Source organism: Mandrillus leucophaeus, unplaced genomic scaffold (assembly GCF_000951045.1).
Source record: "Mandrillus leucophaeus isolate KB7577 unplaced genomic scaffold, Mleu.le_1.0 Scaffold32, whole genome shotgun sequence".
Lineage (NCBI taxonomy): Eukaryota > Metazoa > Chordata > Mammalia > Primates > Cercopithecidae > Mandrillus > Mandrillus leucophaeus.
Window position 1 is genome coordinate 1,407,184 of NW_012103365.1, and position 14,189 is coordinate 1,421,372.

At 40.0% G+C, this 14,189-nt stretch overlaps 1 protein-coding gene across 1 annotated transcript in view; it reads right to left on the reverse strand.

Annotated features, from left to right (window-relative positions):
* The window catches only part of USP31 (ubiquitin specific peptidase 31), a 57,508-nt gene that overhangs the window by 20,393 nt on the left and 22,926 nt on the right, over positions 1-14,189 (reverse strand). Inside the window, exons 7-12 of the mRNA XM_011987959.1 lie at positions 8,796-8,976; positions 5,909-6,020; positions 5,277-5,371; positions 3,750-3,827; positions 3,029-3,158; positions 628-747 (exon numbers count right to left, since the gene is read on the reverse strand). Coding sequence (XP_011843349.1) covers positions 628-747; positions 3,029-3,158; positions 3,750-3,827; positions 5,277-5,371; positions 5,909-6,020; positions 8,796-8,976 — 716 coding nt within the window. The remainder of the gene's footprint in view (positions 1-627; positions 748-3,028; positions 3,159-3,749; positions 3,828-5,276; positions 5,372-5,908; positions 6,021-8,795; positions 8,977-14,189) is intronic.

A 14,189-nucleotide genomic window follows, 5' to 3' on the forward strand; every position in this document is an offset into this window, starting at 1 on the left:
GCTCCCTCTGCCCCCGTGTGGGAGATCCCTGCTTCCACCTCACCTAGTAAAAGCTTGCTCATCTTTCAGATACAAACTTAGAGCCAGGCCTTGTGGAGTCCATTAATGTTCACTTCCCATTTACCTCTTACACTGAGACTGTCTAGACAATCCTAACCTCAGGGAATAGACAGCCTTTTTGGAAAAACTGACTCACAAAGCAATACAATTCAAAGCAGATTTTCTTTGTATTTATTTATGACTCATCTCCCCAACCATACAACAGCTCCTCAGGAGCAGAACACCCATTATTACATTAGGTAGAAATAGAATTCTACCTCCCCCAGAAAGGATCTCTACTTAGTTCTTTTTAAATCCCAGAGTACACTTTACAAAATTTAAGCACAACATTTACAAGTCAAGAACAAAGTAAAATATCTGCAATATGAACTAAAATCAAATTTTGCCTTGGGAAGGAACAAAACATTACCCTAAACACAGGGGCAAAAAAAGTGTGTCTATAACATACACAGACAGGACTCACTGGATCAAACAGGTATACCAAAGAGCCCCCACAGAGCCCATCAACAAGTGTCATAAGAAACTTGTCACAGCTTGTTTGTTCCTGAGGATAGACAATTTCCGTACCTGCCGAAATCTCTTTAGATGTATAATAAGCACATCAGGCAGAGTCCAGAGGCTTAATGTAATGCTTCCCTGCTGCAGCTGCTTACAGTGCGGGCAACGCCAGGCATCATCGGGGGCAAGCTGAAAACAGAAGCATGACTCCCGTTAGGCACCACTTAATGCAAGACTGTGTTACGGCTGGACTAATGCCTTAGCCAGGGCATGGGGCAACTCAAAATCTCTCTGGAAACTACAGATGCTGGGCATCAATGGAATAACACAATCAAAAGTGGCTAGAGCTGGCACCCAAATTCTAAACAGATTCTGGTTTGTTGAATAGATTATCCCTCAAAGAGGAACGACTAAATCAGTAAATACTGTATAAATGTTAAATATGTTACTTTCTTTCTTTCTTTTTTTGAAACAGAGTCTCACTCTATCACCCAGGTTGGAGTACACTGGCGTGATCTTGGCTCACTGCAACCTCCATCCCTCAGGCTCAAGTGATTCTTCCACCTCAGCCTCTTGAGTAGCTGAGACCACAGGCACGCACCACCACGCCCAGCTAATTTTTGTATTTTTGGTAGAGATCGGGTTTTGCCATGTTGCCCAGGTGCTCTTGAACTCCTGGGCTCAGGCGATCTGTCCACCTCAGCCTCCCAAAGTGCTGGGATTACAAGCATGAGCCACTGCGCCTGGCCAGATGTTACTTTCTATGTGCCATGTACTGCTCTGGATACTGGATTTAGTGATCAAGACAGATGGAGTATCTGCTCTCATGGAGCATATACTGTGTCAATTCTGTCCCTCACCTCCTGTCCTCCAGCCATACTGGCTTCATTTCTGTTTGACAGTCTTGCCAAAGGGCCTTTGCTTCCTATTCCAGGACCTTTGCTTCCTTTATTTACTTGTTCCAGTAGACTATAAACAGCATGAAGGCAAAAACGTTGTTTATGTTGCCCCCTGCTACTTCTCCAGTACCAGTATGATACCTAACATGGTATGTACTCAACAAACACCTACTGAATGAATGAGCCCCTGTTAAAAGGTATCTTGCTAGCATTCTAGATCAGTGAGATGTTTTGTGGAATACCAGTGATGCCATCTAGTCGATCTGCTCATCCATTATCTTTGTGCCATTATCAAACATCTCCAAAGTCATTTAAAAAAAAAAAAAAAAGCTAAACAGGGCAAGGTGCCATAGAGAACCTATAGTCAACCAATTCCAAAGCCAACTATTTCATAATTGAGTGCAAAACTGGGGGAAACAAAAAAAAAAAAAAAAGGAAAAAAACCAAACATGTCTTATGAAAAACTATTATTAAAGGAACTAGCTAAAAACAGTGTGGGGGAGAGAAGACTCAGTGGAAATACAAAAGCTATTTTCAAATATTCGAATAACAGACAAAAATAAAATTAGGACTTCTGAGTCATAACGAATTTAAGAGACAGAACAATTATTAGCTGTAGTAACCAGCAGACATATTTCAGGTTAACTTCAGTTACCATCAGAGCTATCCAGAGAAAACACAGTTTATCCATCTTAAGGAGACAAACACCTCATAACAAAAGATATTCAAACTCAGGCTAAGCAATCACCTATTTGAAATTAAGTAGAAGAAGAACCCAATCACTAGAATAAAGGAGTTTTAAAGTCCCCTTCAATCCTGAAATTGCATGACTCCCTCTATTTAAGAGTGAAGAGTTACAACTAGTAGTCACAATTATGATCCTAGATATCAATGCAAGGTTAGATGAACTCCAAGTACTCTGGTCAATGTTTATAAGGTGCATAAAAATCACACAGGCCTGGGCCCCACCCATAGAGGCTTATTTATCCATCTCTCTGTCCATTCATTCATTAAACACTTACTGGGTCCCTACTACCTGCAAAGCCTTGCTGTCTACTTTCTGGTCTATATCTACACTGTTCAATATGGGAGCCACTAACCACCATATGTCTGCTGAGCACTTGAAACATGACTAATGCAGTGAAGGAACTGAATTATTTAATTATTTACTTCACTTAATTTTAATTAATTTAAATTTAAATAGGTCCTGGCACCTATATTCTTAGTATCAAAAAGTCAAGAATCACTGTTTAAGTTACTAAGGAAAAGATCTTGAAACTTCTAAATTGAGAAAGAAAATCATCAAAACTTGATCATTAACCATGAAAAAGAACTAACTATGAAGGTTCATTTCCAGAGTATTTCAATTAATCAAGGTTTTCTAGAAACTTGCGACTTGTTGTTGAAGTCCTAAAAGCAATAGCACTAAGATGCTCATTACATGTGCAGACTTACATATATGCAAAATCCTGCGGCGACTTCTGGGGCATGATTTGTTTCTCCACTGTCATCTTGCCATGCCCCACTCCCCACTGCCCTGAGCAACCAAGAAATGCTGCCCAGCCTCTTACCCGCTCCTCTTTGGTGTAGAGTTGGAAACACTGGGATAAAGTACAGGTTTGAGGCTGATGATGACGCTCCCTTTGCAGACGAACACTTTCTGCATCAGGGATATACTCATCTTCAGTATTTGCAAACAAGCTGCAATTAGGGGGAGAAGCATCTATCAGAGAATGTATTGCAAAACAGAAGGAAAAATACAATTATGGCTTCGTGAAGTGACTACAAACTTATAACTAAAGGGAAAAAAAATCAATGTGTAAGAAAACAAAAGTAGTGACTAAATTTTTCTATATTCCAAAATGTTCTTGAAAAGTTCTCTGTATACAAAGTTATTTTCAGAACTAACTTGATTTTTCTGGGTTTGGCCATGAACTGTACTGGTTAAATCACATATTCCTGTCCTTTACATCTAGGAACATGCATCTAACATTGCTTCCTAGAATTAATGGGCCTGTAATAAAAAATCAAAGTAAATTGAACCTATATAGTAACGAGTATACAGTTTCTCTTTCAGCAGTGAACAAATGTTCTAAGGTTCTGGGATTGAGAAGAGAGAATGTACAGGAAAGGAATAATAAACTGCTTAAATAAAGGGTTAACAACACACCTGGATACTTAGCTAAAGAGAAGAGAGATTTAGGTTTCGGCTCATTTAACATATCAAAGGTGTGCTATAAAAATGATAATTAAAACAATGTTTCTATAAATACTAACTTTAAAAATACTCACAAATCTCTTGTCTCCTTGTCCCACTCGACTACTAATTTCACATGAGCGGTGCCACCTGGTCCACAAGATTTTAATGCCCTGTAGAATCGGGGAAGTGAAGAGGGAAGCCACATATTATTTTCTAAACAAATGATTTTACTTAATGTGATTATGTCCTACCTGAAATCATAATGTGATTAATGAAAATCTTCATCATAGTTCCCCATCAGAAAAAAGTTTTTGGCAAGACCACTATAACCACTGATTTAGTAACTACATGACAACTAAACTGAAAAACCCTTAAATTAAAAAGCCCAATATAGTATTAATAATAAAGAGGTGGAAGAAATTTAGTGTCATTTATGAGGCTGCTGCTGATCACACTCAGATAGTCATTATGACCTTTCCAACTTCTTGCCCAATTTTTCACCCCCCCAAATAGACACTGGACGGTAGTCCCCCGGGAACAAAGTCGCCCCTTGCACCTTTCCACCTCTCCACCAACATGCCACGCCTGCTCTAGACTGCACCCTTCTTCCTCCTTCCTCCAAATCTACCCACCTCGCAAGTTCACTGGCTCCTTGCCATCTCCTGGGAAATCCAGAACTCAGTTATTACCCATCTTATCTTGTTTATGTTGTGCAATATTTTGGATTGTTGTCTAATCTATTAACTCTCATCTCTAAACCCAAACAGTGAGCTTTCAAGCAGGACCATGTTGTATGCTTTTTTAGAATGCTGAAATACAGGCACTACAATATTTGTTGAAAAAATCATTTTATTATAATAATTTTTATTATAAAAAATGTGTTTTCATATGTATATTATATATTCATAGACACACAGTGTGTATAGATGTATATTATTTTATTAATACAATAGAGTATTATAAATATAACAGATTTAGCCAGCACAGAGGTAGCAGAGTAAAGTGACTAATTCTGCGGGGCAGGTTGCGGGGGGTGAGAGGAGGAAGAGTATAAAAAAGGGCTTAAAGGAAAGGGATTACAGACAGAAGAAACCACACATGCAAAGCACGCGTATAAAATAGTATCGCCTGTTCAAACAATCGTCAGTACTTTAATGCTGCTGAAAGTTTGGGATAGTGGGGAGAGGAAGAGCAAGGCCTGACAAAAGTGAAGTAAGCGGAATTCAAACTGTGAAGAACTTCTTACATTGTGGAACACGGGGTTTATCTTTTATGCCACAAGTTGCCATATAAGGGTTTTAAGGAAGAACGTAGCCTGATTAGAACATTACTTTACAAAACTTCATTCCTGGTGAATATAAAAGTGTCATTTATCTGCAGTCCTAGGACATACGTTAATTTGCTTTCCTAACGCAAGTCCTCCAGGGCTTTTCTTATTTCAAGAAAGATCACTAAACATATACCCAAGCATGAATCAGAAGTAAAACAAGTACTTAATTTCAAAATGAGCCTAAAGAACCTTGCACACTTATGTGGAAATTATATCAGACATCACTTGAAATCACAAATGAACATGTGTGAGATTCTAAAAGGTAATTAAAAAAATTTTTTTTTTTTACCTTTCTACTGTTGGGTGGCACAAGGGCTGCTCCTCCTGGGGCAGCAAGTATGTTATTCCAACAACACTGACCACACGCAAGCTGAATGGACACACCTGCATCAGATGTTAGATGAGAATTAAGCCAAATTTTTCTTCAAGGGCATCTGTTTCACAGTGGCATTTCCAAAACAGATTAGAGTTTCAGTAAACTGTTTATTCTGCAAAATGCTTCTCTATAAGATTCTATAAGGTTGTTGAGCCACTCTAATACACTTTAAATATGATTTACCCAAATGCGATTTACATATCAAATAAGTCATGCAAGACAAGTAACACATTGCTTTTACTAAACATCAGCTTAATGGTCTTCCACGGATACCTTAACATAGTAATAATTTTTAAAATATACAGATAGACATTCTACTAAACCCTTCCAAGCTGATCATGTATTAACGTTTTTAGATAAATATTATAAAGGAATACAAGGCAGTTCAAGGAAAACCTTGCAGTGACTAGCTCTTTCATAAAATGAGGGATAAATTCTCAGTCCTGGAAATTCAAACACAAGAAACTCAAATTTCATTGTAATGCTTGTTTCTTCACTGAGTATACACACCCATGCTATGCTGGAATATCAAAATGCTTACAAACCTGAATGCAAGCCGTGGGCCTCAAGAAATACTTCATCTTCTCCAAGATTTCCTTCTGCAGAAGGTCCCAAGCTATTGTCTTCTCTAAGTGCAGCACAAAAGGCAGTCCAAATCTAACATACATCAACAATGTAATCACCTTAAAAGTACGGTAATTCCTTTAACACTGTTATCTTTTGTTCTTGATCTCTTAAAATGGAATCACGATATAATTGGCTTTAGGACAGTTCTCAAAATAAAACAAACAGGAAATGTAATGGTAACTCTTCATAATGAGATGAACAGCTTAGATTTCTAAATTAAATTTAATAGCCAATACACCAAAATGGCTTCTAGGGGCGTATGGTACTAGGACAGCAGGTGGCAATGGGGCAGGATCAGTGAAGATGGGGAGCAGAGGGGGTGGGAGTGGACATGAGCCTGGCAAACAGCACACGTCAAACCCATAAGGGGTTGGGTGCCAGAGGACTAGATAGGGCTGGAAGGTCTCACAGACAGGCAGCCACATTCTTGAGTCTCTGACAACAAAGGAGGCACTGGCAAGCAAGTGACAGTGAAAGTCAGTTCCAGAGCTGTCTATGTCCCACAGAGTCCAAGCAGTACTGTGGTTCTTGGCCTCAGCTGCATAGACCGAAGACCAAAATCACCAGAGGAGCTTTAGAAAATAATGATGCCCAAGTCCAGCCCCCAGAGATTCTGATGAAATCAGTTCGGAATGTGATCTGAACACTGAGATGTTTTTAGGGGCTCCCTGGGTGGTTCTAATATGCAGCCAATGTTGAGGACCACTAGCCTACCCTCAACTCTCATCCATGCCCAATCATTCAAACCCGAATTCCCTGAATGTGTCCTACTCTCACACATGCATGTCTTTTTGTCAGGGAACTCGCTCTGCTTGGAATACCCTCCCCATCCTTCTGAGTCTAGGCTGTCACCTGCTCACTCATGTGAAGACCCAGTGGAGGTATTCTTTTCCAGGAGGCACCCTGTTGGCTTGTTTCCTGTGTATACTGTGCTATAAACAATGCCTGCTTATTGTTCTGCCTCCACCAATAGGCTGTGAGTTATTTGATAGCAAGCACTGTGATGTATTTATCTGAGTAGCACAGACAGACAATGTCTAGAAAATAGAAGATGAATGAATGAATGAACAAATGATCTAACAGTTTAACTCTGACTCAGGCCCAGAGGGAAGCAGAGGTGCTAAGATCACCAAGAAACCAGTTTCCAAGAACTATCAAACTATTCGCTTGTAGTGGTGCTTAACAGTGAACCAATCTGCCTAAAAACTACTGTGATGCGAAATGAGTTACAAGCACATGTAAATCACCCAATCATATTTTTTAAAAATAATGACTTCACTCTTTGAGAGACTAGCATCATGAAGGGAATTCCACAGGTTCTTTACTTCATTCCTTCTGTGCCTGACACACACCAACCTCCTCCTAGTCTTGTGTGCATGTACTGGGTGTTCCCTCTGCATGGGATCCTTTCTCCTCATGTTCACACAGCTCACTGGGGCTCAGCTTGGCTGCAGTCTCTACAGGGACACCTTCCCTGACCTCCCTTCCTAATGTAGTCTTGCCAGCCTCCCACCATCACACTCTATCATTCTAGTCTGTTTTAATGCCTTCAACATGGTACAGACTGTCTGAAGTTAATGACGTCTGCTTGTTTATAGCCAGTCTGTCCTAGCTAGGATGGAAGCTCCATGAGGACACAGACCCTGCCTGTCTTGTTCCCTGCTGAATCCCCAGTGTTTAGAACCATGCCCAACACACTGTAAACACTAAAATACCTGTCAATGAATAGCATAAATATGCATATCAACACATTTTACATTTATGTTATTTACTATGCAAGGAACTTATTTCAAAGCAAAAATTTCAAAGGCTAACACAAAGGTTCCCCTAACAAATGTTAAGAAACACCAAGTCATTTCTCCTTGAAACATATCTGTCTTTTGTTAATACTCAGGTTACATTCCTACTGTGACACAGTTACTTTAAAAGATAGTATAAAACACCCATACACTCTTACAGAGGGCATTAGACAAATTTTAGAGAGAGATTTCTGACTCCCAAATTTCTGACTTACAAAGCTGAATGAATGTGTGGTGCCATTTCTCAAGATGGGAAATACTGGAGAGCCAGTTTTAAAAGGAAAGAAAATGAGTTCAATTTGGGACATAAGACTGAGGGACATGCACCATCCAAGTAGACATGTTAAGAATTAAAAAAATAAAAATAAAATAGCTGTCAGGAAAGCAGCTGGAAACGGGTATAGAGTCCCAAGAGGAGCCTGAACTGAAAATACACATATGAAATGAGCCTTTAAAAACTAGATTCCTGGCCAGATGCGGTGGCTCACGCCCATAATCCTAGCACTTTGGGAGGCCAAGGCGGGTGGATTGTCTGAGGTCAGGAGTTTGAGACCAGCCTGACCAACATGGTGAAACCTCGTTTCTACTAAAAATATTAAAAATCTGCTGGGTGTGGTGGCTGGCGCCTACAATCCCAGCTACTCAGGAGGCTGAGGCAAGAGAATCGCTTAAACCTGGGAGGCGGAGGTTGCAGTGAACCGAGACCACACAACTGCGCTCCAGCCTGGGAGACAGAACGAAACTCTGTATCAAAAAAAAAAAAAAAAACACACACACACACACACACACACACACAAACAACAACAAAAAGAAATCCAGATTCCGAACTTTACTCTCCCCCAACCAATGCCCCAAATCAGGTCAACTTGTACATGTATTCTTTCTAAATATCAGAATAAAAAATTAAGTACTAAAAGTAAGAACTTTTTGCCCATGTTTTTAAAAACGTTTGAAAATACTGAACTTTTCCAGTCTAGCTACTTACTGGGAATAATCTGGTTCTCACCTTTTCCCTTGTTGCCCAGTGCAGGCTCGGTTACACACCAACAGGACAATCTTGTCGCTGCCTGCTCTTGAGGTGGACGAATCCATTTTCCCTTGCTTTGCTGCTGTTTGTGTAGGAGAAGACAGTCTATGATAATCCAAGCCAAATTTCAAATGGTTTAGGTTGTTGTTTAAATGAATTCCTGAAATAGAATAAAAACAACTCATTTTATCTCTTCAAAATTATTTTTATTCACTCATTACGAAGAAATTTACCCAACAGAGAAAATTTTTTAAAAAATTGTCATTATGTAAATTAAACCGCAATCAAAAAAAGAAACATCCTACTTAGATTACTCATCCAGCCGTGAGAGAATTTCTTTAGCATCCATTATTATTTCCTTTAAACTAGTCTTACCTACCTTAAAAACTGAAAACTAAAACTTCACTTCAGTGAATGTTAGATACAGTTTTAGAAGCGCATGTGTGCTGAGATGATTCACCAAGAAAATTTAGTGAGGTCATGCAACCAGTAATCAAACAAATTTTTAAAAAATAAAGATGAGAATATGTGGAATGCTCTTCAATATTCAATAGCAGTTTCTTCTCCCTGATTAAAGAGCCAGACTTACAAGAAATAAAAGGTAAATTACACACTACACCTACTAGACTCAGAGCCATCAGGAGAATCTTCCAACTTGGAATGCAATCTACTAGACTGGATCACTCCACATTAAAGTTAACAAAAATATATGTTTGACAGGCACAGTACTGATCCTCCCAAATGCCCCAAAGCAGAGCTCCCTGTCAATCCAAGTACCCAGCAATTCAGCACCCAGCACAACCTCAATAAATGCCTGACTAAATACCTGTTCCTTCCTCTAATCCTTTGGAAGTACAGCCTAGGGAAATGATGCCCCAGCTGGAGAATAAAAGAAACCCCTCCTACCACCACCATAAATAATAACACCACCAGAAAGAGAATAAAATACAAATGGCCTACACAAAAGTATTTATAGCAGAATGCTGGCAATAACCTCAATACTCAGCAATCTAAGACTCACTGAACCTATTAAGATACCTCAACATTATAACAATTTAAAATGACAAGTACACAGTTAATACCAATATAAATTCCAGATAGAGTTTAAAAAAACAACACACACAAACTAGAAATGAGAAAAAAGCTGACTCTTTGTCAAGCCATTAGAGGGAAGACTTTTTAAGCTTAAACACCATAAAGAAATCAAAAGGAACAGGAGTAGATCTCACTTCATAACCATTTTAAACTCTGGTATGAGAAAATAAAAATAATAGATATCTGAAGTTGAGATAATAAACTCATTTCCCAGGTTCTTGGCAGAGGTAAGGGTGGGAAGACCTGTTCTCCTAGAATTGATGAGGACTCCTGACAAGATGAGGGGATGCCACGTTGTCAACTGCACAGAAATCAAGCTCTGTGTTCAAATTGTGGACCCGTTTACTGCCAGCTGTGTGAGCTGGGAGTGGTTACTTCATCTCTAAGTCTCAGCTTCCTCGCTGGTAAAGTAGGGAAAGCAGTAGCCTCATTACGTATTGAACAAAACATCTGAGAAGGCCTTAGGATAGAGGCTAACGCACACTCAATAAGGCAGTCTCTGGCTAGAATACAAATAACCTTTGAATTCACCGAATTCACTTATAAATAGAAGCTCAGTGTTAACTCTAAGCAACAAGAGTGGGAACAGGATTTTGAGAAACTTTCAGCTGAACAAACATTACCTGGGCTCTTGCTGCATATTAAGAACTATACTGCACTGCTTGGTATAGTAAGATAAAGCAAAATGTGGTCCCAGCTCCAGAGAACTTCACAGTGTGGTGGGAAGGACAGAAAGGAAAACAGATCATTTCCACATTACATGCTGGTGTGAGAGATTAACAGAAGTTGCTATAATTGAAGCCCAGAAGAGCAGGAGTTCGCCAGCCAGCCTGCAGGTAAAGGGAGTGAGGAAAGGCTCTCTGGACAAGATAATAGGTATTTTTTACTATAATGCAATAAAATTAGGAAACAATCCAAACAAAAACACATACAGGGAAATGCAACAACTGGAAAAGAAAGAAAAACAAGCACCTGAGTCAAAGAAGAATAAGTGAAATAATAGACTATCTAGAAAATATTGTAAATAAGAGTAGACCAGAGAAAACTGAATTGTAAGCTGGCATTGTAGAAAGCTGGCCAATCCAATATACAGGATCACCAAAAGAATCAGAAACTGGAGGTGCCAGAGGCCTCTGGAAGTAAAGGGTGAAGTAAAAGAGGAATTAAAATAAGGACTTTCAACAAGAGCACCAAGATCATTCAATGAGGACAGTACAATCTCTTCATCAAATGGTGCTGGGACAAGTAAATATTTACTTGCCCCAGAATGGAGTTTGGTCCCTACCTCATACAATTTATAAAAATTAACTTAAAATGTATCAACAACCTAAATGTAAGAGCTAAAACTACACAACTCAGAAGAAAACACAAGGGTAAATCTTTATGACCTTGGATGTGGTGACGGATTCTTAGATATGACAACAAAATTATGAGCAACAGAAGGAAAAATAGATTTCATCAAAATGAAAAACTTTTGAACATCAAAAAACACTATCAAGAAAGAGAAAAAACCCAGAGAATGGAATAAAATACTTGCAAGTCATATATCCCATAAGGGTCTAGTATTATACAACCTTACAAAGAATTCTTACAACTCAACAAAAAGTGCAATTTAAAATGGGAAAAAGACTTGAATAGACATTTCTCCAGAATATATAAATGGCCAACAAGCACATGACAAGATGTTCATCATCATTTACTACTAGAGAAATGCAAGCCAAAATCTTAATGAAGTAACACTTCACATCCACCAGGATGGCTAAAATCAAAAAGATGAAAAATAAATGTTGGCAAAGATGTGGAGAAATTAGGACTCTCATCTATTGCTGGTGGAAATGTAAAACAATCCAGCTCCTGTGGAAAACAGTTTGGCAATTCCCAAAAAAGATAACCATAGAATTATGATATGATCCATCAATTCCATATACCCAAAAGAACTGAAAACAGGTATTCAAACAAATACTTGCACACAAATGTTCATAGTAGGACTATTCATAATAGACAAAAGGTAGGAAAAAAACAAAAGCCCATCAATGGATTAATGGATAAAGAAAACGTGGTACATGCATATGTATGTATGGAATAATGTTCAGCCATTAAAAAGGAATGAAGTGGATCCGTTCCAAGATGGTCAAATAGGAACAGCTCTGGTCTGCAGCTCCCAGCATGATGGATGCAGAAGATGGGTGATTTCTGCATTTCCAACTGAGGTACCTGGTTCATCTCATTGGGACAGTTGGACAGTGGGTACAGCCCACAGAGGGCAAGCTGAAGCAGGGCAGGGCATCACCTCACCCAGGAAGTTCAAGGGGTTGGGGGATTTCCCTTTCCTAGCCAAGGGAAGCTGTGACAGACTCTACCTGGAAAAACAGGACACTTCCACCCAAATGCTCCACTTTTTCCAAGGTCTCAGCAACCAGCAGACAAGGAGATTTGGGTCCCACGCCCATGGAGCCTTGCTCACTGCTAGCGCAGCAGTCTGACAACGAACTGTGTGGCAGCAGCCTGGCTGGGGGAGGGGCATCCACTATTGCTGAGGCTTGAGTAGGTAAACAAAGCAGCCAGGAAGCTTGAACTGGGCAGAGCTCCCCACAGCTCAGCAAGGCCTGCTGCCTCTATAGACTCCACCTCTGTGGGTAGGGCATAGCTGAACAAAAGGCAGCAGACAGTTTCTGCAGACTTAAAAGTCCTTGTCTGACAGCTCTGAAGACAGCAGTGGTTCTCCATCCACAGCGTTTGAGCTCTGAGAACGGACAGATTGCCTCCTCAAGTGGGTCCCTGACTCCCATGTAGCCTAACTGGGAGACACCTCCCAGGAGGAGGCAACAGACACCTCATGCAGGCAGGTGCCCGTCTGGGACGAAGGTTCCAGAGGAAGGATCAGGCTGCAACATCTGCTGTTCTGCAGCCTCTGCTGGTGATACCAGGCTAACAGGGTCTGGAGCAGACCTCCAGCAAACTCCAACAAACCTGCAGCTGAGGGACCTGACTGTTACAAGGAAAACTAACAAACAGAAAGGAATAGCACGAACATCAACAAAAAGGACATCTACACCAAAACCCCATCTGTAGGTCACCAACATCAAACACCAAAGGTAGACAAAACCACAAAGAGGGGGAGAAATCAGAGCAGAAAGACTGAAAATTCTAAAAACCAGAGCGCCTCTTCTCCTCCAAAGGATCACAGCTCCTCACCAGCAATGGAACAAGCTGGATGGAGAATGACTTTGATGAGATGACAGAAGTAGGCTTCAGAAGGTTGGTAATAACAAACTTCTCTGAGCTAAAGGAGCATGTTTGAACGCATCGCAAGGAAGCTAAAACCCTTGAGAAAAAGGTTAGACAAATGGCTAACTAGAACAAACAGTGTAAAGAAGAGCTTAAATGACCTGATGGAGCTGAAAACCATGGCATGAAAACTTTGTGATGCATGCACAAACTTCAACAGCCGATTTGATCAAGCAGAAGAAAGGGTATCGGTGATTGAAGTAAAGCAAGAAGACAAGGTTAGAGAAAAAAGAGTAAAAAGAAATGAACAAAGCCTCCAAGAAATATGAGGCTATGTGAAAAGACCAAATCTACATTTGATTGGTGTACCTGAAAGCGATGGGAAGAATGAAACCAAGCTGGAATACACTCTTCAGGATTATCCAGGAGAACTTCCCCAACCTAGCAAGGCAGGCCAACATTCAAATTCAGGAAATACAGAGAATACCACAAAGATATTCCTCGAGAAGAGCAACCCCAAGACACATAATTGTCAGATTCAGCAAGGTTGAAATGAAGGAAAAAATGGTAAAGTCAGCCAGAGAGAAAGGTCAGGTTACCCACAAAGGGAAGTCCATCAGACTAACAGCGGATCTCTCGGCAGAAACCTTACAAGCCAGAAGAGAGTGGGGGCCAATATTCAGCATTCTTAAAGAAAAGAATTTTCAGCCCAGAATTTACAGCCAGCCAAACTAAGCTTCATAAGTGAAGGAGAAATAAAATCCTTTACAAACAAGCAAATGCTTGTCACTACCAGGCTGCCTTATAAGAGGTCCTGAAGGAAGCACTAAACATGGAAAGAAACAACTGGTACCAGTCACGGCAAAAACATGCCAAATTACAAAGACCATCAATGCTAGGAAGAAACTGCATCAATTAACGGGCAGAATAACCAACTAACATCATAATGACAGGGTCAAATTCACACATAACAATATTAACCTTAAATGTAAATGGGTTAAATGCCCCAATTAAAAGACACAGACTGGCAAATTGGATAAAGAGTCAAGA